General features: G+C 45.0%; 1 protein-coding gene and 1 pseudogene across 1 annotated transcript in view; both read right to left on the reverse strand.

The window, feature by feature from the left end:
• Positions 1-27,492, reverse strand: part of ALPK2 (alpha kinase 2) — a 97,259-nt gene that overhangs the window by 62,010 nt on the left and 7,757 nt on the right. Inside the window, exon 3 of the mRNA XM_006913749.3 lies at positions 6,596-8,321. Coding sequence (XP_006913811.1) covers positions 6,596-8,321 — 1,726 coding nt within the window. The remainder of the gene's footprint in view (positions 1-6,595; positions 8,322-27,492) is intronic.
• On the reverse strand, positions 14,599-14,717 carry LOC112481278 (annotated as a pseudogene).

Raw genomic sequence — 27,492 nt, forward strand, 5'->3', positions numbered from 1 at the left:
TTTTTACAGTTGCCACAAGTTGTAGTTTTTCTCTCTCTAAGTATCTCCGATTAAGCCTATAGTTTAAATTCTACTGCCCATTAGAATCACCTAGAGAACTTATTAAAAATGCAGATTCGACAAGTCTGGGGTAAAATTTAGAGGCCTGTATTTTTAAACATGTACCTTAGTAGGTGATACCAATGCAAATAATCCAGGCCCTCACTTCTCATGCTCTGCCGTGAGAACTCAGAGCACCTGAGCGGAAAGAGGCTTTCACACCCCCGTGAGGTCTCTGTGCTGTAACGGGGTTCTGTAATGACTTAGCCCCATGAGATCGGTTAATAGGGAAATGATGTCAGTATAACGCAGATGCCGCATTGCTTCATATGCAGTTTTTCCTAAGCACAAGGACTCTGAACACCTGGAATAAATGACGGGATCTTGAGCAGGAAGCGGAATAGCCTTTCACTCAGCGTCTGCATTGGCAGCAGGAACACTTTCAAGTCATACTTTAATAAAAATTAAAATTGCAGGCTGCCCCAGCGCCCCTCTCTCCTAAGTACACCCCATGGCTGTGTGTCAGAGGGCAGGGGGCACCTCCCGGGCTACCTTCACAGGAGCCCCGCTGGCCCGGAGACCCATTCCTGTCTTCGCGGTCTCAGAACCCTCAAGCTTGCTCTCACTAATGGTCTGTCGGCTTTTCTACTCAATTATCGCACGTATTTTTAATATCTGCCACGGCAGCCACTGGCCAACTTGAGCCATCTCTCTGGATGGTCCAAGTGGGTTTCCTGGGTACTTTTTTTTTTTTGTCCCTGGTTTTAAAATGACCTATGAAGTGACCTGTGGGGAATGCTATTTTTCTCCAGGAGCCTTGATGTTTTAAGTGTGTGATTTTGCTGAATGTGAGGTGTTTTGGAATGCATGTATTGCACTAGAGAGAGCAGAAACACCTTCTGTGTGGAGACTTCCCACTGCCTCTGTTTGAAAAGTAGTTCTGAATAACCTGGCGCTTTGTTCTTCAGCTGAGCATGGGAAAAATCAGGAGCAGGGGGCTCCAGAATCCCTGAGACCACTTTCCCGGGTGTACAACCTTTAACTCTCTGCAGCGCTGCTGGTTGGTGGTGGAAACTGGAGCCCCACTAGGGCGACTCTTGTATTCCACTAACTGAGGGCTCCAGGGTGCACAAGCCTGAGTCCCACCCTAGAATCACTGAAACAGGACTTTGGTGGGATTTGGGCACCTGTATATGTAGAAGAACCACAGGTGATTCTAAAGCACAGCTAGGATTCTCCACTTCGGAGGCACAGAAAATCACCTGCGAGCTCTTAAAACCCCAATGCCCGAGCCGCACCTCAGACTGCATCACACCAGTATCTCTGGAGTGGACCTCAAGCATCAGAATGTTTTAAGGTCCCAGCTGGTCCCAGATGGCCCCATGTGTAGCCAGGATTGAGACCACTGTTTAGCATTTTTTCTCATCTGAGAACGATCTCGTCTCTGTAGACCAGAGCTTCTGGTACTTGAGTGTGCTTCTGCATCTCCTAGGAATAGGGTTGAAATACAGATTCTGATTCAGTGGGACTGGTGAGGGGCCTGGAATTCTGCCTTTTGACAAGCTGACATGCAGACCACACTGAGAGTAGTAGCAAGGCTGTAGGTACTAATGACTTCCATTGATTATTTAACGCCTACTGAGGGCAATTACTGCAGCAAGCCAGGGCGTTTGGTGACCTTGCAGGTCCAGGACAGGAATGGTATAGGGCAGAGGCAACACAGTCGGCTTTGTGATTAAAAAACAAAAAGAAAGAAAAAGGAAAGAAACAAATGCTTGTGTTGCTCCCTGGGTCAGCCACGGAGTGGTGCTGAGAGATGAGTGATTGTAAACTGCCCTTCCCATCATCAGCCTTCTGGACTCCGTTTTAACAGTCGTTATTTGGGGGAACGCGTTTTATTATGCAAATGAATCCAAGATCTCCAGTTGTGCTGTCCCAAATATGAAAACTATATTGCAAGGTTTGGGTTATCCTTACATTTTCTTATGTTTAAAAATGTGTATCTGCTAGAGACTTACTCTGTGCCCTGCCTGTCACTGGATGGCCATGGAAAGTTTCAAGCTGCTGGATACCCTGTTCTTACACTGACTGCCTAGCTACTAGGTTGAACTTAGATTAATGTGAAGTTTCATAAGTTATCACTACAGAGGTGATAACTTATGAACCTGCACAAGTGATACATTTCTACAGATCTCTCTCTCTCTCTCTCTCTCTCTCTCTCTCTCTCTCTCACACACACACACACACACACACACACACACACACACACAAGTATGAGTAAAACTGGGAAAATCGGAATGAGATCAGTAGATGACATCAATGTCAATATCTTGATTATATTATATTATACTTTTGCAAAATGTTACTATCAGGGAACACAGGTAAAGTGTACAGCGATCTCTCTGTAGTAGTTCTTACAACTGCATGTGCCTGTACAATTATCTCATAAAATTTTTAATTAAAAAAAGATGTAATACTACTTGTAGCCAGCCCTCAATGTCTTTAATATGTGTAGAAAGAACACATGAATTAAGACGGTAATAAAAAAAATAAATAGGATAATACTTATTAGATGTTAACTGCATAATAGGTACTGTGCTGAACATTTTACATGCAAAATTTTAATCCTCACAACACTCCAAGAGGTAAGTATTATTATTTCTGTTTTAGATGAGGAAACTGGAGCTGGGAGAGCTTAAGTCGTTTTTCCCAAGGTCACAGAGTCAGAAAGCAGTAGGGCAAAAACCAAAGTCAGGTCTGCAGCCCACTATGCTATACGAAGCATGCAGACAAGAACGCTGTTGCTCTGCAGGGAGAAATCGTAGGTGGAGACAAGGAAAGCTCTCAGGGGAGGTGCAGCTTGAAGGACCTGCAGGATCTTGGCCTCAAAGGACAAGATGAGCTGAGCTAGCAACAAGCCAACTGAGATCTTTCTGGACAAGAAGATGGAAAATGCATCACACGTCTGGGAAAATGCTTCGTTTTCCAGATGAGAAGCCTGGGGTGCATGCCTGCTTTGCCTCTCAGAGGTAGCTGGAAGCAAGATTGCAGAAGGTCTTGAATCCTAAGGGAGTTTGGTGAGATATTTCTGGATCTGGTTAGCAATTTGTGAGAACTAACAAGGCACTGATAAGGCCAAGGGTGTATGTGAATCACTAGCATTCACGAGGGAACCCAAGTGCGAGGTGTGGATGGCTTAGCACAGAACAACCCATTCCCAGGGCCAAAAGAGCAAAGGGAAGCAATTTCCTCATGGAAAGTTGGTATGTGAAGGGAACCGAAGAGAGTATTAATGACAGTGAAGGCCACTAAGTAGTTGAGACTGATCGTCACTAGAAACATATTGACTATACTTGGATTTTAATCTAGTACCATATGGCTACTTATTCATTCAATTCCTGAGTGCCTATTATGTGGCCAGCACTATTCCAAGGACTTGGGATAGATCAGTGAACAAAGTCCAGTGACCGAATTCTCTGCTACCATAGAACTCACCTTCTGTGCTTAGTACTTATTTCTGATCAGAAAGATTCTTAACTCTCAGAACCTAAGAACACATTTCCATACTGTACGCTTGACATCTCAAGGAGGAATGCAAATCTCTCTGGGGCGAAGCTGGGCAGCTATACAGAAGGACAGACACAGCACTTCTGATTTAAGAGTGAGGATGATCTTACCCCACTGTGGCTACAGAGAAACTTAAGATGAGCAGATTGTCAGGCCTTGCCTCTTGGCTGGGTCAGGAAAGTGAGATCAGAACCAAGGTGAAGGATTGGCGAGCACCCTTGAAGATGATTCAAGTTAGCCTGGGGTACCCTCTCTGTTTTCTACTCCCAAACTGGGATTTGCTTTGGAATCTTCCATAAATGTAGAGAAATTGAGGGCTTTCCAATCCTAGCCTGGGTAAGTCCTGTTTCAAGACAAATCAGAACAAGGTGGCTTTGCATCGTAAAAGCAGGAAAGGAAGATGGGAAATAAGTATACCTGGAGACATGCGTTTAGGCAAGAGATATTCTACAGTACAGCCTTGCACTTATAACACAGAATTCAAGATATGGAATTTTTCCCAGAATGCTAATAGCAAGATACAGATGAAGAGATAAGCTGCTGGCCACTGTCTCTACAAAAGATATCTAAAGGTAAGTAAATAAGGCAAGAGTCGATAATGGGCAAATTTACTAATATTACTCCCAACTAAGGATTTTTAATCATTGCAAAATGTTAAGTTCCCACAAGCTTCAAATATCTGAGAATAAATATTTAAAATGTCTTTTGACTTAGGTGTGGAAAGATTCGCCAGTCTTTATTTTTTTGAACAATACTTTAAAAAGCTTGATTTAGTTCCCAACGAACCCACACCCCACGCTTTTGTGTCACATTTACCATATTTAGCCATTTGCTGTAAATGTGGCTGTACGGCATAATTGTGTAAGAAACACAGACATTTGCTTCAGTTTGACAGTAACTTTTTGCAGGTGGCAAAATTTTCTTGCTTTAGTCAAGGTGAAATAAATGCCACAGATACAGAGATCCTATTTCTAACTTCGGGCTGCACAGAACTGCTCCTGAACACAGCTTCTGGTTGTCCCGAGTGACAGGTCAACTCAGCTCCTGAGCACAGCAAACTGAAAAATGGTCCTACTACCCGCAGAAGGCAAGCTTTCTAAAAAGTCATGTTCATGGTTCTGAAATAATAGTCATGTCCCAAAACGCAGGTCAGACTTTGAGCTGATAGCTGGTAAGGTGGTTGTGCACTCAATGAATGTGTGAGTGTGCATAAGTGTGTGAGCAACTTTGATAGAGTGTGTAGAAGTGTGTGAGAACTTTGATAGAGAAAAGAATGTGCACGATTTGGATGACCTTGGTCCCAGAGATGATGGCCCACTGTATTTAGCTGCATTGCCAGTAAAAAAAAAAAAGATGGGGCTGCTGGTTACCGGGGCTCTTGATTTCAGAATTTAGTTTAGGGGGCAAGCCAAGGATGACAAAGGGGGCTTCTTCTTTTACTTCCTCTCAATTTTTGGCAGTTGAGGGAGCTAGGAATTGCCTCCCATCGTCATGGATCTAAAACTAACATTGTTATTAGCACCTTCCCCTCCATTTACTCTTTTTTGGCCACTTTACACCCCTTCGACCTTAAATAATTAATTTGCCCAATGAAATGCTCAATGTAGTTAAACAGCTGTAAAAAGGCACTTTGCTGAGCCAGGAAGAGCATTTTATAGAAAGAAAAGGAAATGCTATATTTATTGACATGAAAAAAATTAACATTGTCACTGAATTTTGCATTATTTGGCCAAACCTCCTCCATAAACTTATCTTGGGCATGAATCTGTGGTCACTGGCACGTGATCAGCAAAGTGACGTGGGTTAAACAACCAAATAGATAAATCTGGCTCTCCTGCAAACGTAAGGTGTAAACGAGGCTTTTATGTGGCTCATTTGGCGAGTGGAACAGAACAGTTTGCGCAGTAAAAAGCTCCCTCAGATCTGGAGATTTTTAGATTGCTTATTTTATGACTGGGTCTTTAGAAATCAATGTATTCAGTGTTTACTTTTTCACAGAGACAGTTAAATAAATTTGACTGCCCTTGGGAATAGTTTATTTTCTTCGGGGTATGTCTAGTCTTCTGTAAAAACAATACTAGGTTTGTACAATAAATTTGGAGGAAGGGAGAACACAAGACATAGTAAATATAATTGATAAAGAACTTTTCTTAAGTATTTTTTTTACAAAAATGAAATCTTGGCCACACTGCAGCCTCATTTCAAAGCCCATTTGGAACCCTTTAAAATTAGGAATACAATAAATTCATACATCAAGCACAACATCATCCATGCATTATTTATCCCCATGATTTTAATTCCAACTCTTTCAAATACACCCTCAAATCAATAACCAGACAAAACAAATTTCCTTCCTGGCAGTATTTCCTTAGCTTCTTTTATACTTTGTGGTCTAAGAAAAAAAAAACAACATAAAACACACATCCGATAAAAACATCCCACAGGAAAGTCCGCTTTGTTTACTTTCTCCAGCATCACCAAGTAAATTCTGCAAGGCTTTCGGACACACCAGAATCTTTCATTTGTACTATGAATTTTGATCACAACTAGCACTTAACCATTTTCAAAGTGCCCCCGAAAAATGACTAAAAAGAATGTTTTGTTTTGTTTTGTTTTCCTTTAAAGGCTTGAAAAACACTTGCTTGAAAAACTTTCTGAAGAGTGGCACTACCTGGTAAAACAAACGCGCCAGACAAAATATCAGATATCTTTTTCCAGCTGTCCAGGATCCCATTAGTGCCTCTTACTTCTATCTGTCTTTTGCTATAATTAGGATGGCTTAGGGTTTATCTGGGCCTTTTTTCAAAACCAGATTTCCTTCCTAGTGGCAGCAGCGGCAGCGGCAGCTGTCATTCACAAGCACCCTGATGGCAGTGTGGCCCAGCAATCAAAATGGGAAGTGAAGGGACACACACACACACACACACACACGCACGCACACACACACACATACCTTTTATCTTGTAATTTTTTTAAAAAGGAGCCTTACCTGAGGATGATCACTCTGGTCTGGAACCCGGCTTGTTTCCAAGAGGTTATTAACCTGCACCCCTTCTTCCTCCAAGTTCAAGTTCCCTTCTTTGGGGAGCGTGCCTAGTGGAGTTTGCAGGGCGTTCGCTTCCTCTGCTTGGGTTGGAAGAGCACTGTCTCCCGCATGGAAGTGGAAATTCAGATCCGCAGCTTCTGCTTTGGCATGAGAGCTGTCTTCTTTATCACCGTGGGTTAGTGGGTGCTTGACAGGTTCTTCGGGATGGAGGAGTTTAAGGGTGCCTTCAGTTGCGCTGTCGTTCAGGTTGGGGTTCAGCTTCTCGGGTTTTCCCTTAATTCCCGGTCTCCTCGCCCCAGCAGGTGTCTCTGAGCCCCTCTTGCTCCACAAATCCGTTTCCTCTGCTCTTTCCTTGGCCGTGGTCTCCAAACGCTGGTCCATCTCTAACTTTTCTAACTCAGCAGACAAGCGCTTCACCTCTCTCTCTGCCACTGCTTTATCCATGTCTAGCAAATTGTCACTGGCGAATTCCTCTCCTGCTCGGTGGCTGTCTCTGGTTTCCCCTTGAATTCCTGGATAATCATTTTCAGCAGAAGCAGTGGGTAGTTTATATCTCCCCTGGTCTGTCACTGTAGACGTCCCATCCTGGTGAGGTCCCAAAGTCAGAGTCATCCCTGTTTGCGGAGATGAGGGACTGTGGGTGGAGGCTCGGTGGCGCCTTACCCTCACTTCTTGAGGTTGTGAGTGATAACCACAGAAGCCAGTGGTGGCCTCCATCGGCCCGGTGTTATCTGACACCCCAGGCCTGGAACCCATTTCACTGAGGAAAGGCTTACACACCCCCAAGCCACACTCACCGAATTCCATCACTTCGTCATCGCTTTCTAATAAAAAAACATGCTCAGTCCCCTGCAGGTCCCTTTGCCAAACTGCATTAGAGTAATCCGTCATAACGTCGGAACATTCCAGATACTCCAGGTCATCATCTGAAAACTCCTCCATGGAGGTTAGGGTTATCTCTGGGCAAAGTTCATAGTCACTGTCAGAGTCTTCACTGGAAACCTGTGGGCTGACTTGCTTGTTGACTGTGGCCCTGTCACCTGGGTAAATGGAGGTGGCAGCCTCCGGCAGTGGTAGGCTGATGCTAATGTATTTCTGAACTTTGGGATTTCGATGACTAGGGCTTAAGTCTTCGTCATTCAGGCCGTCGTCGTTTAAGGCACCATCCGTTAACCTTGATACTTTGGACTGCATCATCCCGTGGCAACACTCACCTTGTTCATCGGGAATATTACTCGCATTAGGAAAAAGCAACCCATCTGCAATTTCCTTTGTGTTATTCGGATCACAAGCCTCTTCCGTTTGTCTTGTTCCTTTAAAACCCAAGGGATTTTCAGAACCAGATGCACTAATGTCATTACTAGCCAACAACGGGAGTGAGCATAAAGGGTTAAATTGGGAGGAGGAGAAATCAGTTGGCATAGGAGTAGCCAAGGAGGGATTTTCTTCTTCCTTATAAGGATGTTCTTTCTCATCAGCTTGATTTGTGCTTTTCTCTTCATATGTCTGTGTTTCATGCTCCCAACCTGTGTCCCCGCCATCTTTCGGATTAGGAGAGAGTTGTGGATTCTCTGACGAGCACTCGACTTCAATGGAAGCAGAACAGCAGATCATTCCAAAACAGTTTTTAGCAGAGATTTGGTAAACAGCAGCGTCATTTTTGGTACAGCTAGGATGAAGAGAACATACAGGTAAGTTTGCTATATTTGGACGTGCATGCCGACGTCTCCCACTTTGTGGCACACACAGAAAATGGCCATGGTTTCTACCACACACTCAAGGAGATCTGTGGTTTCCCTAGAAAAGAGTTTGTGGTCAGAGGCAACTGGCTGTTGGTCTCCAGCTGCCCCCAATTCTGCTAAGAACCCCAGGAAGCTCAGCATTTTCCCATAAGACTTTCTACTATCTTACCCCAATTGAAAATGCTGAGAATTACTTAGATGAATGGGGAAACATTTTGTATTCTCTTGTCCTCTCCTTCTATTTTAAGCCAGTTTTATGCTATTGGAATTTGAAAAACCATTATTTTTTGGAGTGAGACATTGTCCACAAATAACTGAAGTATTCTACCTCATGTAGTGGATCAGCATAAGCAATAGCTCTTTTTAAGACCATGCTAAGAAGGCATGGTTCTTGCCGGGAGGCTATAAAGATAATACCATACTAGGATCATGTGTATGAAGAATACACATTTCCTCTTTAGTTTATCGTGACTATTAGATCTAAACCACAGCCAGTGAGTCCTCTGGCTGGAAACCCATGTGTCCGCATACCACCCTGACTTACATAAACCAAGCCGGGTGTTCACCTTTGGCCCAGCGGGGAGAGAACTAAAGCCTGGATCACGCTGAGCCTGCTCTCCCTGCTCCAGAAGGGACAGTGCTCCTGTGGCCCCGCCTTTTATTGGCTGGAGTCACCTGGAGCCTAAAGCCTGACGGTGCTTTTGCCACTAGGATCCTTCTCCAGGCTCTGCAGTCCCCATAAAAACTTGTTACACTTGCCTTAGAATTTGCATTCTTACTGATCTCATTTGACCTCATGGTAAGTATAACATTGCTGACCTCACTCTATGCATTGTCCAGTTCAGAAGTCAACAACCATTTTCAGAAGGCAGGAGCTGTGAGTCTGGCTCAGACTTAGAGGCAATGCTTAGACCTTTATTGACTGATCTGTGTAAAATATGCACAATCATCTAACCCTGGCAGGTCAGTGTTAGACACTCACAGCTATGGCACGCAGTCTTCCTTATCCTTTCTTCTGCAGTGGAGGGACCCTTCTGTCTCCCCAAGCTCATATGTGTTCATCAGCCCTCAATCATTGGGTGCCAGCTCACATGGGCCTCGTTTTTGGGAATCATAAACTAATTCTATTTTTGTTGATACATTGTTTTGTTGGCAATCTGGTTCCCAAGTAGAAGCCGCTCGGGTGGCTGGGGTTGGCCCAGCCTGGCCTATAGCTGATGTCTGGCTTTACAAGGGGAGACTGAAATTTCGGGCAACTTTTTTTGGGGGAAAACAGTACTTATTCCTGTCTATTTAACTAGATTATCCTGAGGTTCAAATGAGAAAATCGATGTGAAAGACCTTTGCATCACAGAAACTTTATGCCACATGCATTCTATAAGAACGTGGATAGAGGTGTCAGCTAATGCTAAGGAGACAGAGGTATTAGATAACCCCGCCATGGCGATCATATTGCAATACAAATGTATCAAATCAATACGTTGTACACCTTAAACTTACACAGTGTTCTATGTCAAATATAACTCAACGAAAAAGAAAAAGATGGGACATGCTAAGATCAGATTCCCTCTGATTCTCAAGAAGTGTGCAGAATAATCACCAGGGAGCTCTATTTAAAATTCTTGGATCAGAACCTGTGGGTAAAGGGCCAGAGGATCTGCTTTAAAAGATCTCAACACATTCTGCTACAAGTTGACCTTGGCCCACCTTTGGAGATATCCTCATTCTCATTATCCGTTAGGCTCGGGTATCTTCAGTTAAAGCTGATGGAGGAACGGAGAGAAAGAGACTTTTGCTTGAGGTTCACATTGCTCACACTATTCCCTTCACATCTCTTTTCAGTTAGTTCTTTGAGATGTGGCCTCAGTTAAGAGATTATAAGGAGCATAAAACAGCACCATGGGCTATGGGAAAATCCCAAGTAATTCCAATTTCCTGATTTATCCAAGCCATGATCCCTCTGCAAGAGAAACCACCTTTCCTGAAGGTACCATGACATGGGAAAAAGAGAAGAAAACAAGACCAAGAGGCACAATAAACCAGGTAAGAAATCAGTAGAGGAAGGAAACAGAGATGGTTCTCCGGAATCAAGAAAGGAAAACAAATGAATTTTAGAAAAATATAGAAAAAACAATTGGGTTCAATAGATTTAACTTCCAAATAACTAAATAAACAGATGGGAGGATGTTATGATTTAGTAATGTATGGTTTTATGGAACATGTGTTTTAGCTGACGTAAGATTTACAAATCATCTTAAGTACACTAAAAGAGAAGAGAAACTGGATTAAGTATAATTAACTTCTCACTGGCTAATAAACACTTTTGAGAGGGTTGTGGTTTGTGGTTGACATGTCCTGAATAATTATCTCGAAGCATCCTTCAGAGGAGAGGGAGGAAAGTGGGCATGTGTTGCAGGCCTCCTGTTAAACAGCCTGCTGGCTGCTCTGTGTATGCAAAACCTAGGCTCAAAGTTGTTGAATGATTTCCCCAATGTGACAAAGCTTGTAAGTAATGGTGCTAGCATATGCCTATGCTAGAGCCTTCTGACTCCGCGGCCTGGCACTGTGTATCCTGGGAGAAAATGAACATTCAGAGAAGGGAAATCAGAGTGTGGGGTGATCATTTTTGCAGATAAAGCGTTTCTGTCCTAAATCTTCATCTCGATTGGTCAATTGACAAACTTGTGTCCAGCATCTTCCGGTGCCCAATATTATGTGAAGAGCTGAGGAAGAGTCAAGGAGATGCATAAAACGTCATGTTCAGCCCTAAAATACCAAGAATCCACCGGGGGAGATAATGTTGAATTTCTCAGAGAATCTCATAAGTCCGTTTTGTGCTCAACTGTATGGTACAAACTGGAAGAGTGAGGGTGTTCAAAGAAAGGACTTCAGTGGTAGCAGCTGAGATGGTGTGACTCGAGCTGGGGGTTAGAATCTTTCCAAGATGCTGGCAGAGTGACCTGTGTGCCCCACAGTGATTTGATAGGAATGCAAAACCATCCAGGAAGAAATTCCCTGAACAATTCATTGAGTTCCTTCCCTCCATATCTTTCCTTTCGGCTGAAGGAGGCAGCAGCATTCCTCCACCTTGCTGTGAAAGTCTTGCTCGCCTCCTCTAGGTTCTTTCCAAATTAATCATTTCCATGTAGAAGAAAAAGAGCTACATGTGACCTTAAGTGGGTGTGGCTTCTCCTGTGCTTGAACCCCCCGGGCTGTTCTAAACCAGAGGTTCTCAAACATTTTGGCAGCAGGTCCCCTTTACGCTCTCAAAAATAATTGAGGACCTCAAAGAACATTTGTTTATGCGGGTTATATATTTACCATATTACAATTAAAACAGAAAAATTAAAGACATTTATTCATTTTAAAATAACAAAAATAAACTCATTATATGTTAGCATAAAAAACATACTTTTATGAACAATATCTCTATTTTTCCAAAACAGAGTAAAATATTATGAGTGGCATTGCTTTACATTTTTTCATATATCTTTAATATCTGGATTTTTGTATCTGCTTCTGCATTCAATGTGATACAATACCTTATTTTGTTTGAAGTATATGAAGAAAATCTGGCCTCACACAGATACGTAATTGGAAAAAGAAGGAGTATTTTAATAATATTTTCATATGATTACAGATAATCTTCTCTGCTACTATACAAAGATTAGTTGCAATGTGGAATCTGAAACCACATTGATGAACTTTTCCTACTTGTTACATAAAATCCATTGGTCTTGATTGCATTTGACATGCATCTTTTACCCATGCATGATTTTGTAATTTTGAAGTACTGGAAAACTGTCAAGTTTCTGATGAAGGATACGACTTTTCCAAATTTCTGGTTAGGGAAATAATACGAATCTTCATTTGTCATAACAAGGTAAGTCAATTCCGTGCTAAATTGCTTGGCAGAAGTAGAAGGGTAGAGGACATCCGCAAAATGGCACAGCGAGTTCTGGAAATTTTCTCCTCCATAAAAGCAACAAGAACCCTGGCGAAATCTGTCTGAATGCACTTTTTCAGAACTCTGAAAATTAACCACAGGCAATCCGAAGAACATTTACTTAAGAAGGGGCAGAACAGAGCTGGAGCAATGATAAAGCCTCATTCCAAAGGGACTGCCATCATGTGACCTGGTGATCTTTATGTGATCTGGCTCATGCTCACCCAGTGTGAATGTCCTGGGGGAATTTGTCAGAAAAAAAACTTCAGAGGCAATTGTTTAACATCAGGGCTGACCGAGGCAGTGGGAAACAACTGAGAAAAACAATAGGCTAACCAGAAGATTAAAAGGGAAAGCTAGGGAGTGAGATGTCCATAGAAGATATTAAAAAGCTCCAGCATATTCTTGGCAATCTAGAAGGTCATGCACATGTGTAAGGCCGTGAGCATGCCCAGGGGTGTATACGTGCTCAGGAAAGACCTGAGGACTCTAAGCTCTCGCCTCTAACTGGCCTTAAGGCTCTGTGCTAGCAGGTGGTAAAGGCAGAGATGTCAACCACCTGGCTGAGTGTTGAAGGGCCGCATGCCCCAACGTGTGCACAGAGCCTCTCAACAAAAACCGGCAGACTTACTGGTTCCAGGAATTTAAGGAAATTTCTGTCCAATCACTAGATGACCACTAAGCTAACTGGGCAGAGACTTCAGTGGCCATAAACAACAAAGAATACTGCATTTAAAGAATCAGTTCAGAAAAGTCACCAAACAAACAAACAACAAGCAGCCCTGGGAAGAGGAGAGAATGATTTCCAGACTTGGCACATTACACTGTTTAAAATGCCAAGTTTTCATAAAAAAAAAAAAATTATAAGACATGCAAAGAAAGAATGAAGTGTGGCCCATACACAGGAAAAAGAGTGGTCAATAGAAATTGTTTCTAGACTTGCTAGATAAAGATTTTAAATTAGCTATTTTAAGTATGTTCAAGGCATGCTCTCTTCAGCAGCACATATACTAAAGTATGTTCAAGGAACTAAAAAAAAATCTTGTTTAAAGAACTAAATGAAAGCGGGAGAACAATGTCTCAATAAAGACGCAGAAATTATAAATAAGAACCCAATAAAAATCTGAAGTTGAAAAGTTCAATAACAAAATGCAAACATGAAAAATTCCCTAAAAGGCTCAGTAGCAGATCTGAGCAGAAAGAATAAAGAATGGTGAACTCTAAGATGATCAATTGAGATTATCCAGTCTTTGGAATAGAAAGAAAAAAGAATGAAGAAAAGTGAACAGAGTCTCAGAGACCTGTGGGATACCATCGAGCTTACAACGTATATATAATGAGAGTCCCAGAAGGGGAGGAAAGAGGCAGAAAAAATATTTAAAGAAACTGGAAGTTCCTAGTTCAGAGAAGAGCCTGCAGTGATAGCTTCAAAGCTGAGATTTTTTTAAAGAATTGCATTACGATTGACATATAGCATTATATTAGTTTCAGATGTACAATATAATGATTTGATATTTATATTCTGCAAAATGATCATCACAATAAATCTAGTTAACATCCATCACCACACATGATTACAAATTTTTTTCTTGTGATGAGAACTTTTAAGATCTACTCTCTCAGCAACTTTCAAATATGCAATACAGTATTATTAACCATAGTCACCATGCTGTACAGTACATGCCCAAGGCTGATCTGATTTACTTTATAACTGGACATTTGTATCTTTTGAGAAAGCTTGGATTTTTATCACTAGCAACACAGACCCTTTTAGTTTTCATTGAAGTGGCAGGCCAACATTGTTCAATTTCAAGAAAATGTTTGCCAAACATTGTTCAATTTTAAGAAAATGTTTGCCAAATACGAAAGGCTTATTAACCATCATTTGTCCACTGTTCTTTCAAGTAAAAATTGAACTCCATGAAAAAAGTGGCTAGTTCAGCTTGCAACTTAAACAGTCAAGCAGGTGCTTTTCCTCAAGATGACCATCATCTCAAAGAAACCCAGCAGAGGTGCTCTGGGCATATTTCCCTTTGCATTACACAGGGTATTAAAACGGCTTTTACTGAGTTGTCAAGATTTTAAAACTTAAGTTTTTCCTAATGTGTCAAAAACATTATTAAGAAAAGTTTTTATTTCATGGGGTTTTTTTTTTAATTATTTATTATTTTTTTTAGGCGAGGCAAACCTTGGTTGACCTCACAGATTGCAAGGACCTTGTCAGCTTACAATCCCTTTTTTTTAATTTTTATTTTTTACACCTACAGCACATGGTTTTCCTAGGTGATCTCCCATCCAAGTACTAACCAGGCCTGACCCTGCTTAGCTTCCAAGATCAGACGAGATTGGGCTTGTTCAGGGTGGCATGGCTGCAGACTCATGGGTTTGTTTTTAACAGTGACTGTGTAGTAGTGAAGAATTCTATGACAACTAGTGTAGTTTGGAACCACTGCCTAGATTCATGTTAAGACACCAATAGTTTTATTGTCAGTGCCCATGTGAACACAGTAGAAAGGGCAAATAACATTTCAGTATTTCTGAGAGAAGAGTTTTGACCTTGTGGACCTTCCGAAAGGGCTTGAGAGACTCCCAGGGGTCCGTGGACCACACTTTGAGAACCACTGATTAAAGCTATTCACCAGGGGGAGCTGCAAACGCTCTCAGAATTTTCTCACCGCATAACACCTGGCAGAGAAGTGATGCTGGACTCTGGGAGATGCGCACAAGCATGGAGGGCTGACTGCTCTGCTCGGTACAATCATCTGTGTGCTCTCTGAGGCAGATGACTTAATCTCTTCAGGCCTCAATCTCCTGATTTACAAAGAGAAAGACCTATGTCTGGGTTCCCACCCCCTCAGAGATTCTGATTTGATACTCTATCCATGGGCCTATGTGATTTAATTGTGGGCAAGGGGAAGCTGGTTCCATCAGTGCTGGGGGTGGAGGGTGGGAGGGAACTGATCCTAGAAGTTCCTCGGGGTCCTATAAACTTAGCATGGTTTTGTGTCTTGAGAACAAGGGTTATAAGTCTGGATGAGAATGAATTGCACAGGCAAGTACCCACAGGACTAGTAACCCTATCAAATAACAACGTGAGGACAAAGGGCTGGGGAACAGACTGCAACAAGTGCAAAAAGAAGACATGGAATCGGTTTTTTTCTCAAAACGGATATACTTTTAAATCCCTACATTTCAATCATCATCATCATCATTATAATACCCTAAGGGTGTTGTTGTGTTTGCACATGTGTTAATTCATGTATCTATTTATTCACAATTCCACTGGCACAAATAAATTAAATCGGTTCCTCCCACGTGGACTAAAAAGTGGATTCCCCAGCTCATGTTGCTGCTCTTCTCCCTTCTGTCTCCTGGAGTCATTTCCCTGCTCCCCAGAAAACTCTCCCAACAATATTAAAACTGCTGAAACTCAAATTGTGCAATCTAACCAGGTGCCCTGAAGACAGAGGTCATAGAAGAGGAAGCCGACACTATTGGCTAGAGGTAAGATTTGGAATCCTGTCTGGATTTCAGATATCATTCTATCTTATTATGTACTCCGCTTTCCAGTGGAAGAAAACAAGATCTGGGAAGGAAATGTCTGCTGTGTCTTCACCCATGCAGCCAGACATGCAAGGCTAGGGAAGCCTCCGACGTCCCCCAGTCCCATCCCTTCCCCACCCTCCAGGGGGCTGTGAACTTTCTGAGCCTTGCCTGCCCAGGCAGCAGGGAGTGGGGAGAGAGCTCAGCTCAATAAATACTTATACGTGCTGACATCCATGTCCTTGCCACAGTCATAGGACCAGGTGAATGTCAATATTTTCTTACACTAAGTGTTTACTTGCCTAACTGCCGCTATCGATCTTATTAATTGAATTATTCTGAAGCACTACAGGAATGAGAAAGGGTTGGTTTTTTTCGTGTCCCAAAGCTATGTTGGTTACAGAGATGAAAGAATTCAGACTCTGGATACACAGAGAATTTCTTGATCATATTTTCTACAAGCAGCTACATATGTTTTGAAGCCGACGATGAGATTCCTCATACGTTTATCAATTTATTTGGTTATTTAGCCAACAGGTTTACTAACCACACATCTGAAGAGCTGAGGGGGGCCTTGAGCTGTGCAGCTCCTGGGCCTGTCTGCCTCTCACCCACCCTGCACCTTTTCCCTGTTCTACTCTACATCACGGGCTGACCCCTTCACACTGGATCCCAGGACCGCTGGCTTCCTGCTGCATTTGACCAAAGAGAGGCAGGAGATGGGAGGGTGGGAGGAAGAGAGAGGCCAGCCTCAGGTGGCACTTCCAGTAGGCTCCACCTTTTCTGTAGCTCCAGATCCCACAGGACAGGCCACCAGGATTCTAGCTTCCTCCCCCTGACCCAAAACTAGACCCAAAACTAGCGGTCCTGCCACCTCCTTTTGTCTTCCTGCTAATGCTAATATCAGGATGACCTCACTGCTCATCCCCCCACCCCTGTTGGTCAATCACCTAGGTAACCCTGCATTTCACGCTTGAAAATGGTTTTTTGTCTTCCTGGTCAGACCTTAACGATTACAGAAATGATTTATTTTATGGATGTTGGTACTGAGGCCCAGAGACGATATAGCTATCGTAAGTCATCCAGCTAAAGAAAAATTATAAGAACTATCTACCACGTGTAAGTCACTGTGTTAGTCACTGTGTGCAGGATAAAGATGTGAAATTCCTAGGCCCTTGCTCAGAAGCTCCCCATCTAATAAGGGAAATGTATCTGTAAACAGACAGCTTCAATACAGGACAGCATGTGCCAAGTGCTGCTGAAATCAAATCCAATTATGGAGATTTAGGACAGGGGGATGAAAGACACTGAGGGGAAGTTTTCTGGGTCCCTAAGAGCTGAGCCGGCCTAGGAAATCCTAGGTAGGATTTTAGCTGGAAAGATGGTATCTGCCTGGGACCAGGGAGCGGGCTGCTCATTCCAGGAAAAAGGAATAGCCAGGCCCTCACAGGAAACAATAAAACATTCTCTATTTGGGACCTGTGGGAGCGGTGGGCTGTGAGATGGGTCATCTCCATTATTCACTGTTTAAACAGGACACAGAGAGTGAGAACGGACATGATTCATTCTTACGCAAAGACCACAGGTAGAAACTGGGGCCCTGCCAGGAAAACAGGCCGACCCAGGCGAATCGGGAGGCATGATCACCCACCAGGAGGTCACCCAGCCTCCTGCATGGTCACCCAGCAGGAGGCAGGCAGGGCCCAGATCTGGGAAAAGCCCATCCCAGAGTGAAGAGTTTGGACCTCAGGCTCCAATTCACTGAAAAACAGATCTGAGCAGCTGCTTAGGGAGGAAGGAAAATCCTTTTGTTAGGTGCTCACCACATTTACTCAGTGTTCAGGGTGACGATGCAGCACCCCCGCTCACCACAGCTGACATGGCCTGGAGCCTCTGGTTGAGCAAGAACACCCCATTCTCCCATATGTGCTGTGGGACCTACGACTATGCGCCCACCATACCGTGCGGGACTTGACAAGGGAGGCCGGAAATTGGCGTGTGCAACTTGGTTCTTTCCTTGTGAAAACTGCCGGTTTTGCTGAGAGATCATTGTTGAATTCTAAAAGGCACAGTTAAGGCAGGAAGTGCTTCTGGTGGCAAGGAGTGGAGAGGTCAGGGTGGCCTGGATCTTCAGGGAATGAAGCCAGGAGTGTGGAACTTGAGCCCAGAGGAGAAGGATTAAACTTTGGCTGGGTGGGGAGCAGGGAGGGCATTCCGGGCAGATGTACAGAAGCTGGGATCGGCAGGTCATGTGAAAGGGGCAGGAAAGAAACAAGCTGGTCTGGGGAGCCACAGAAGGGAGAGCTGGTGGGCAGAAGGCCCTGAAGGGCAGGGGCAGAGGCCTGGAAGGCACAGGGTTCTGCTCAGGGCCAGGGCATGCTTGCGAGCGAACTGCGGGGGACATTCTACTTTTCTTCTTGACCCGAATGCAATTCTGAGCAGATCAGAGACGCAGATTGCAAAGCCAGTGTGGCACAGTGTTCTGAGACAGAGCAGCAAGCCTGCCTGGGTTCACACGCTGCCCATCCATTGCGTGACGCTGGACAAACTACCATATGGCTCAGGATAAGAACTGTACCTACACCGGAGGTGACATGAGGATTAGGGGAGCTAATTCCCATAAAGTGCTTAAAGCAGGGCCTGGCACCCTGCAAGCACTAACTCAGGAGTTCTCAGCCCCAGAGCGTTTTTAAAAAGTGCCAGCGCCAGAGGATTCTCAGGGCGGTGAAACTACCGTTTCTGATACTATAGTGGTGGATACATGTCGTCACATATCTGTCCAAACCCGTAGAATGCACTCCATGGAGAGTGAATGCTGATGTAAACCGTGGACTTTGGGTGATAATGATGTGTCCATGGAGGTCCATCGATTCTAACACATGTCCCACCCCGGTGGGACACACCGATCATGGGGTGGGGAGAGAGAGAGAGAGAGTGTGTGTGGGTGAGTTGGGGGGCAGGTAAGAGGATATATGAAAACTGTACTTTCTGCTCAACTTTGTTGTGAACCTAAAAGTGCTCTAAAAAGGGGGGGGCAGTTTAACAGAGGGGAAAAAGAGGGCCCCACCAATCAAAGCAATTAAGCAGCTCTGCAGGGGCGAAGGGCTTCACCACGGGCATTTTTTAAGCTTCCATGCGAGTGCATGGGAGGCCAGAGCTCTGAAGCACCGAGCTAACTGAATGTCAGCTCCTATATGCAGTAAAGCAGGTGGTGGGGCCCGCGAGATGATGGCAGAGGAGGGACCTTTGCCTGGGCATGGGAGGGAAGCGATTTCCTGGCTCTATTTTGGCACAAAAGTGCTGAGCTTTTGACACCTTTTGCCCCTCTGGGAGCAATGAAGGCTGACCAGACATTTTTTAAACAAGAAATGAGCAAACTGACTGCAGAAAGGAAAAAATTCTTTGGTGTTACCACCATCAGAATCGGTTAATGAATGGCTGACTCCTCTTATTGAAAGAAAACGCAAGAGTAGCTGGAAACAGTAACCACCCTCTCTACCCCACCACCCAATAAGCCACCAAACTAACAGTGTCCCAGAATGCCTCCAGAAATCTCAAGGGACATTGAGACAATAGAAAAGCTCCTATATTAAACTGTAAAGCCATGTATGAAGGACATGGCATCTTGAAAACAGGACAGAGAACAACATACCACTAGACACTGACCCAGAGGACTCAGAGCTCTTAAAAGCAAGTTAGCTTAGAATGCTGAAGGATGAATACTTGCTAATTCATCAAACACCCAGCATGCCCAAAACCAAACTTGATTTTCCTATCCAAACCTACTTCTCATCTCAAAAAAATCCTAGAGCAGGGCTTCTCATGCATTAATGTGCTCAGGAATCGCCTGGGATCTTGTTAAAATGCAGAACCTGACTTGCTAGGCCAGGATGGGGGGCTGGAAGTCTGCCATTCTAACAAGCTCCCCGGGGCTGCTGCTGCTGCTGGTCTAAATCATCTCTGAGTGGCAAGGTCTCCGGCTGCTTCCAGCTCTATGACTCCAACTATCTATGAACAGTGAAAGTCCCTTCGTTAAATTCTCAGAAAAATATCAGCTGCCACTTGACTTGCAGTTCAGTTTGAGCTGAGTTCCCAGTACACGCCTGGCAAGCTGCCCCCGCATGCAACTCTGTGGGTGTTCGACTTGGTTTCGCTTTTTTTACAAAACTAATTGCTGGGTCCAGGCAGGGGGAATGCACAAAGCCAGACCTGACTCCTCTCTCAAAAGCCACATGGGAGGCTGGTCAAGGAAGAAACCGGTCACAATTTAATTGCTTCTCTTTGCCTGCTGCTGTCATCAGAGCCCTGGTTCTGGCTGTGCTCCTCTTTGTCATGCTCACTGGTCCCTCTCATTGTGCCTCTCCCTTGATCCCAACTCCTGGTGCCCTCTGGGTGGGCAGGCACAGAGACGGGCCATGACAAGAAAGCAGGAAGCTGGCCTGGGGCCCGAAGGGAGCAGCCCCACGCTGGGAGAAAGCCGGTCAGAGCTGGCAAGAAGAAAGAATCCCCGTGCTGCTGGGAATGAGAATGACGAGGACAGAAAGTGACTAGAAGCTCGGGCTCCCTGGAGCTCAATGGTGACGGGAGCTGCTGCCACTGTGGCCTTCTCCTGCAGCTCTTGTGGGAGGCCCTTTAAAATATTTCCCGACCTCCTGAACCCCTTAAATAGCACAGCCTCTGAAATACCACCAGGCTGACCACCGCCATTCGAATCATGTCCCCAGCTTCGGACGGCTGCCCGTGGAATGGCTCTGTAGGGGAGGAAAAAGTTTTCCTCAACCCTCGTAGGGTCCCTGGCTGGGTCTGAAAATTCAACTGCCAAGGACGGATTAACAGGAGAAAAGCATACATGTTTTATGAACTTGCACATGGGTCACAAGAGAATGAAGACCCGAAGAAGTGACTAGAGCTGGCAGCTTTTATAGCTGTTAGACACAGAAACTATAAATGTGTTAAGAATTGACAAGACAACAGGGTTGGGGCTAGAGGCAGCAAATGGTGATAGTAACTAGAGAGATAAGGGTGCTTTACCCAGGTTCATTTATACGGACTTATTGGCCCCAAATCCCTAGTCTCTGCTGATAGGAATGTCATCCCTTCCCCTGGTTCCTCCTGCTGGGAGTTTTATGACCTGCTTCACATAGCAAATAACATTGTGAGGAAGGGAGGGCAGAGTGACCTTCCCGCTTCTGCCGTTTTTTAAAAATTCCTTCAACTTAAGGTATTTAATATGCCAAGGTGCCATATTTTGGGGTAGTGTGTCCTGAATCCCATCGGCAATTTCACCTCAAGACGCCATGAAGAATATAACAAAAGCCCTGAACACGTCGTGTGATGAGTCCCACAAACCTTTAGTGGGTGCTGGCTAAGACACGAGCACCAGATGTTCGGCAGGGGACAGATCAGACAAGTCTCTCCTCCGATGGAACTTACAACTGGGGGAGACTCACAATAAACAAACATACAAATTAATATACAGCATGACTCAACAGGGGAACAGAATAACAGATTCTGGCAGGTCTAGACGATGAAACACTGAAACTCTGCTCAACAACGCAAGGGTGAACTACAGACACCCCGAACAACACAGATGATTCTCAAGATAATTACGTGGAATGGAAAAAGCCAGAAACAAAAGAATACACGTTCTGTGATCTCATTTATATAAAATTCTAGAAAAGACTAGAAGAAAACCACAAACTAGTCTCCAGTGACCAAAAGCAGAGCAGCTGTGGTGTGAGGATGGGGAGGCGGAACAGGGGCAAGAAAGTGGGATTGCAAAGGGGTCCTAAGAAATTTTTTGAGGGTGATACTTATGTTCACTCGATGGTGGTGATGGTTTCATGGGTGTGTGCATGTGTCAAAACTTACCAAATTAAACACTTTAAATATGCGTAGTTCGTTTTATGTCAATTATACCTACAGAAGGCTGTTAAATATGTGTGTGTCTATGTACACACATACACAATGGCATGTGCAATATGAAAAATAAAGCAAAAAAGGAAGGAAGGACATGCAGAGGGCAGGCGATGCTATTTCAGATGGCCCATCAGAGAAGGACTCAGGCACTGTTCTAAAAACCTTATAGGTATAATCTCATTTAATCCTCACTCATCTCTGCCAGGCGGATACTTTCATTATTCCCATTTTACAGATCTAGAAACTGAGGCAGATAGAGGATAAGCAACATGCACAATTAAGAAGTAAGGCCAAGACTTGAACCCAGGCAATATGACTCCAAAGCCAGTCCTTTTAAGTATCTATGTGTGGCCTCACAGAGTCCTGGAAATCTCTGATTCTTAACCAGTGGGCCCCTTTATACCCCTACTGGCCTGGTTCAGGCCTGTCCCTGTACATGGCTGGGACACATTCCATAGTTGAAGCTGTCCTACGGACTGAATTTTGTTCCTCTAACATTTCTATGTTGAAGTCCTACTCCCCAGTGTGATGGTATTTGGAGGTTGGGCCTTTAGGAGGCCATGAGGATGGGGCCTTCATGATGAAATCAGCGCCCTTATAAGAAGAGACACCAGAGAGCTTGCTTTCTCTCTGCCATGTGAGGACATGGCAAAAAGACGGCCATCTGCAAGCCTGGAAGAGATGCCGGTACCCTGATCTCGACTTCCAGCCTTCAGAACTGGGTGAAATAAATCCCTGTTGCTTAAGCGCCTCAGTGTGTGGTGTCTTTGAGCTGACTGACACAGGCAGGGTCAGATGGGCCATGCCAGAGCCAAACCTCTCTCCCAGGTCGAGCACACTCTTGGGCTCCTCCGGGGCTGAGGTGTGGGCTGCAGGAGGCCCTGGGTGAGTCCAGAGCATCAACCTTCCCCACACATGTGAGTGAGCCTTAGGCTGAGGCCCAGGCTGGTGTCTTAGGAACCTACAGGTCAAAGGTGCCGGGACCTGCCCAACCTTGTAGTTTTCGGGAAAAGGGCACTGGTGCCTGTGTGTTTGGAAAGGGCGAGCCAAGCAGCCAGGAGGGATGGAGTCTGGAGGCAGGCAGAGAGGAGGCGCAGGGTCTAAGGCAAACAGCAGTTCGCAGAGAACTCTAAGAGTGATGGGAGGATGGGCAGGGTGGGGGGCAGGGGTGGGAGAGGCTTCTGGGTGATGCGGCCAAGGTGGAGGGAAATTTCCTGGGAGGCCCTTGGCCGAGTGCACGACATGTGTCCGGACGAAGACACATGTTTGCAAACCAAACCTTGCTCTTAGTCCTGCTCCCACGTCCCGAACCCCACCCTTCAGGGTTTCAGCAAAGCCCTTCCGGGCACTCACTAGGCTGGATTTGGTTCCAGCTCTGCCCCTGACTAGCTGCCTGCCTTTGTCAAGGAGCTTTTTAATGATGTTCACCTTTAGAGAGGGAGTTGAAACTATGATTTCTACATCTGTGAGATTTCCCATCCTCAGAAATGTCAGACCACGATGCTGTGATTACAAAGACTGAGCCCCAGCTGGCTGAAGAACCTCCCTAATGATACCGGTCTGCTCTGAGTTCTCAGAAGGTGTCAACGAAGTGGCATTTTCAGTGACATTCAGTGTGTGATCAATTTCCAATGATCAGTTCACCTTTCCCTGCCTGTCCCAAGGTTTTCAGAGGGGCTCTTGGATCAATCTCACCTGCCCCCAAACTAACATCGGTTTGCCCTGATAATTAGCACCTGGTGAGAGCAACCACCCACGTCGGAAAAGCTGGGCGGCCCATGGCATGCCTCCCATAACCATTCACTCTTCTGAGACACGTATTAACACCAAAGTCAAAACCGGAATGTGGTGACGGGTGGTGGATTCTGGCCCAGACCTACCACCCTGGGAATTAAAGGGGTTTCTTATCAGATCCTCCGGACTCATTCAAGAAATGCTCCAGGCGTGGCCGGGATGCACGCCTGCTGAGTTCATTCACAAGAACGCCACCCAGGGAGGCCACCTGAGCTCTGTGCCGGGAACACAGAGGCCTTCAGGGTGGCGGAAAGTTCTATAGGTCATCCTCAAGACTTATGACACCTACTTAAGCTCACGGGAACACGAAGTTCATAAAATGCTTTCCAACCTTGGATTAAATGCATTTTCTGTCTTAGCCAAGACATAGCAAGATTCAGTCATCTTTATTTCTACCCAATGATTCCTTGATCAAACATGTTAATTATATTTTATCTTCCAAGAGGGAAATAGTGAAGAGGGAAAAGTGCCAAACTAAGCTACTTTTTTTACCTCCAAATTGCCCTATTTTTAATCAGTTCCAATATTACAGTTCAGTGTGGGAAACACGTTCGAAGTACACGAAATCATCATTATGTATAGAATATTCTAAATTCTTTGCGTGTGTAAGTTGAATCCCCACATCGGCCCTACAAAGCAGGCACTATCATTATCCCCATTTTGCAGATGAGGAGACTGACGCACAGAGATGTTCCGTGATTTGCCCAAGATGATACGAGGTGATTCTAGGATTTAAATCCAGACGACGTGGCTTTAGATACTCGCTTTAGATACTTCGGTGGTGGAAGTCAATCTGCCCTTTGTAAGTGGAGTTGATAGTGACAGTTCTGCTTTTAGCAGGGTGCGTGCCTTGAGGTGTTTCTTCCAGAAATGGAGGTGTAGTTAACTGATTCACCTATACTCATTGGCCCAGCCTCACTCACAACCAACAACTCATGTTTTTTAGATGTTTGGCAAGGCGTTTGGGATTCCCCGGGGGATCGTGAATAGAAAGAGGCTGATGGCTGCTCCAGGGGCAAAGTCTTTGGCTGAGACAACAAGGACGTATGAAAACCTCTCTGCCCACTACAAACCAGAGTGGCTTTGGGACTGTAACACAGTGTCCCACAGCTCCTAGGGTCTCTCTATCCACACAAACATGAGGAATGTGGGAGAAGGCCAAGATTTCGCTAAAGTCACAGATTCCACCTTCTAAAAACCATCCACATAGGGTTTCAGGTACAAACATGTATAACAAAACGGCTTCAGCCCTCGTGTCTGAGTTACGGCTCTCCCATTAAATATCCGTTTCCTTCTCGTCTGTGAGGCTTCCCCACTGATTCTGACACTTTTCAAAACTGTTCACGTAAAACTCTTCTGGCTCTAACACCACTGGCATTATAAGCCACTGAGAACACAGTGCTTCAGAGAATGGGCAGTAAACTGATATTAACTACTAACCAATAACAAATATTTGTTGCATGCATACATGCATACTTTGCTGATCATTTTGTATGAATAATCTCATTTAAATCATCACAAAAACTCATTTTACTGAAGAAGACACCAAAGCACAGAGAAGTTAATTGACTTGCTCAAGGCCACACAGCTAATAAGTGGCAGAGCCCCAAAAAAGAAAAAGTGTAGCCTTTGAGGAAGGACTTGGAGAATTTCAACATCATTTACAAACACATGAGGCTGTGGGGATACCAAATTATAGAAATCCCAGTTCCTGCCCCAAGAGTTGACAGTCTAATATGGAGAGGATGTAATAAAGCAGAAGTCATTAACTTAATGTAATCGACGTTTATTGAGCACATACTATGTGCCGGTCACTGTAGGTACTTGGGGAGACAGCAGCCTTGTGATGCGTTCAGTCTGTTGGGAAGACAGATGGAAGCCAAATAAAAGAATAAAATGAAAAACAAAACACAACACAACACAACACTGGAGGAGTGCTGACTTGTTTCACAGAAGGTGATTCAGGAAGGTTCTGCTGAGGCAGAACAGTGAGACGGTAAATACTCCAGGGGTAAAGCAACCGTGTTCAGGGGTCCGGGATAGGTCCGTGGAGCTCTGGAATCTGGGTGCTCATGATCCGCCCAGCAGGATGGGTGGGCTGGAGAATGCACTGGGAGAGTGAGAGCGTTCAGGCAAAGGGACTCGCGTGAGCACGCAGGACTGGGCCTGACGCTGGTGGCAGTGGCCAGCTGCTCCATCTGCCCACCGCACAGCGCGTGAGCAGGAGGGACCAGAGGAGTTTGGAAATGCAGGTGTATGGGAAACGCTGGAGAAGGAAAGGCCTTCTAAGCCTTAACATCCCTCGTGTTTGACCCCTCTTCCTGTTACCTTTGCTCAGGCTCACCCTCCATTCCAGTCTCGAACGATAGTAAGAGGGATGTTCTAAAAAATCCAAACCCTCCTCCAACCTCTCTGCTGCCCCAAATTCCTTTACAGGTTGGGCACGGTTTTCAGGAGAAAGGTACAAAGCCCTTAACTATGGCACACAAAGCCCACAGGGTCCAGCACAGCCCGCCCTCCATGTCCAGGCGCCCTTCCTCCTGTGCCCTGCCAGGGACTGAATGCACTGCAAGGCCGTAGTTCTCCTGGCCTTTGTCTTCCCCGAGTTCTCTGCAAGACCTGTCCCCAGCCCAGCCAATGTCAAGGCAGGGCTGACAAGAGAGCCAGGGGGCTGCTTCTCCCTCCCTCCAACCCAGGCATTCCCGCCCCATCCTTCCCCTCCCTCCTGCCTTCCTTGTAATCTGTGCTCTCTCAGTATGGCGAGAGACGACTGTGACCATCAAAAGAGGCCTCCTTGCTGCAGAGGACTGTCTCTCTCTAGGCGTGGGTTCCTGGACAGATTTTTATCTGTTGCTTTGCTGCCTTTCGTTAAATTGTGTTCATAAGAGACCACAATTTCACGTTTGTATACACATCTGGCAACTTGCTTTCACTATGAGGTAGAAAACACCTATTTGCATTTTCCTCCAGTCCTCCCAACCCCTACAGTGCAAGCCTGATATTTCATTCCTGATATTTCCCTCCCTTGGAAGGCTTTCTTGGCTTCCCCTTCCTCTTGCCAGCCAAGCGCACTTGACCTGTGGTAACAGAAAGGTCACACAGCGCTGACGAATCTCCTCCAAGCGGCCTCATCTGCTCAAAGTACACAGTGTCACCCTGGTGGGAGCGCTATGTGGAGAACACTGGGGATGGAGGCAAAGTGTGTTGAGGACGGAGGGCAGACAGAAGGGCTGATAGACATAGCAGCAGTGCTCTTGGCCTTGAAGAAGAATTGCAGATTAGGCTTGGTAAACCAGAAAACGCCCCTGGGAAACACAGAAACAGGAGCTTTCAAGTACGTAAGAACGCAGATTTAGTGACCCCAAAACTAAATTCACACAGATAAAGAAAAGTACTTTTCTTCGAGGGAACTATGAGCTAATCTGGTGGTTTACGGTGTATTGACAATGGCTAGACAATCTGAGGCTCTTCTGATAACTCACAGTTAACTTTAAATCCTTGAAAGGCATTTGCACAAAACACCATTCATTTCCCATGAGCATTTAACAGACTGGTAGAAACGGAACTACTTTGCAGATAAATGTTTTAGATGTAAAGCATGTTTCATCTCAGGGAATACACTGGAATCACCAGAGCTTCAGACTGAATCAGGCCCAGGCGAAGGCCAAAGAGTGGATTTTAAAAGTTCCCCAGGCAATGCTACGGGCAGCGACAGTTCAGAACTACTGATGAAAAAAGCCAGAACTTTCAAAGATCGCCAGTACCCAGAATACTTACTGGTAAGCAGAAGAAGGCGACTGCCACCTATTATCATATGCCCTGCCATGCTTCTTCGCATGAGGTCTGAGTACTTTGCCCAGTAGATGGGCTACTTTTCAAACCCATGGGCCAGGAAT

This window comes from Pteropus alecto, unplaced genomic scaffold, assembly GCF_000325575.1.
Source record: "Pteropus alecto unplaced genomic scaffold, ASM32557v1 scaffold14, whole genome shotgun sequence".
In the NCBI taxonomy this organism is placed as follows: domain Eukaryota; kingdom Metazoa; phylum Chordata; class Mammalia; order Chiroptera; family Pteropodidae; genus Pteropus; species Pteropus alecto.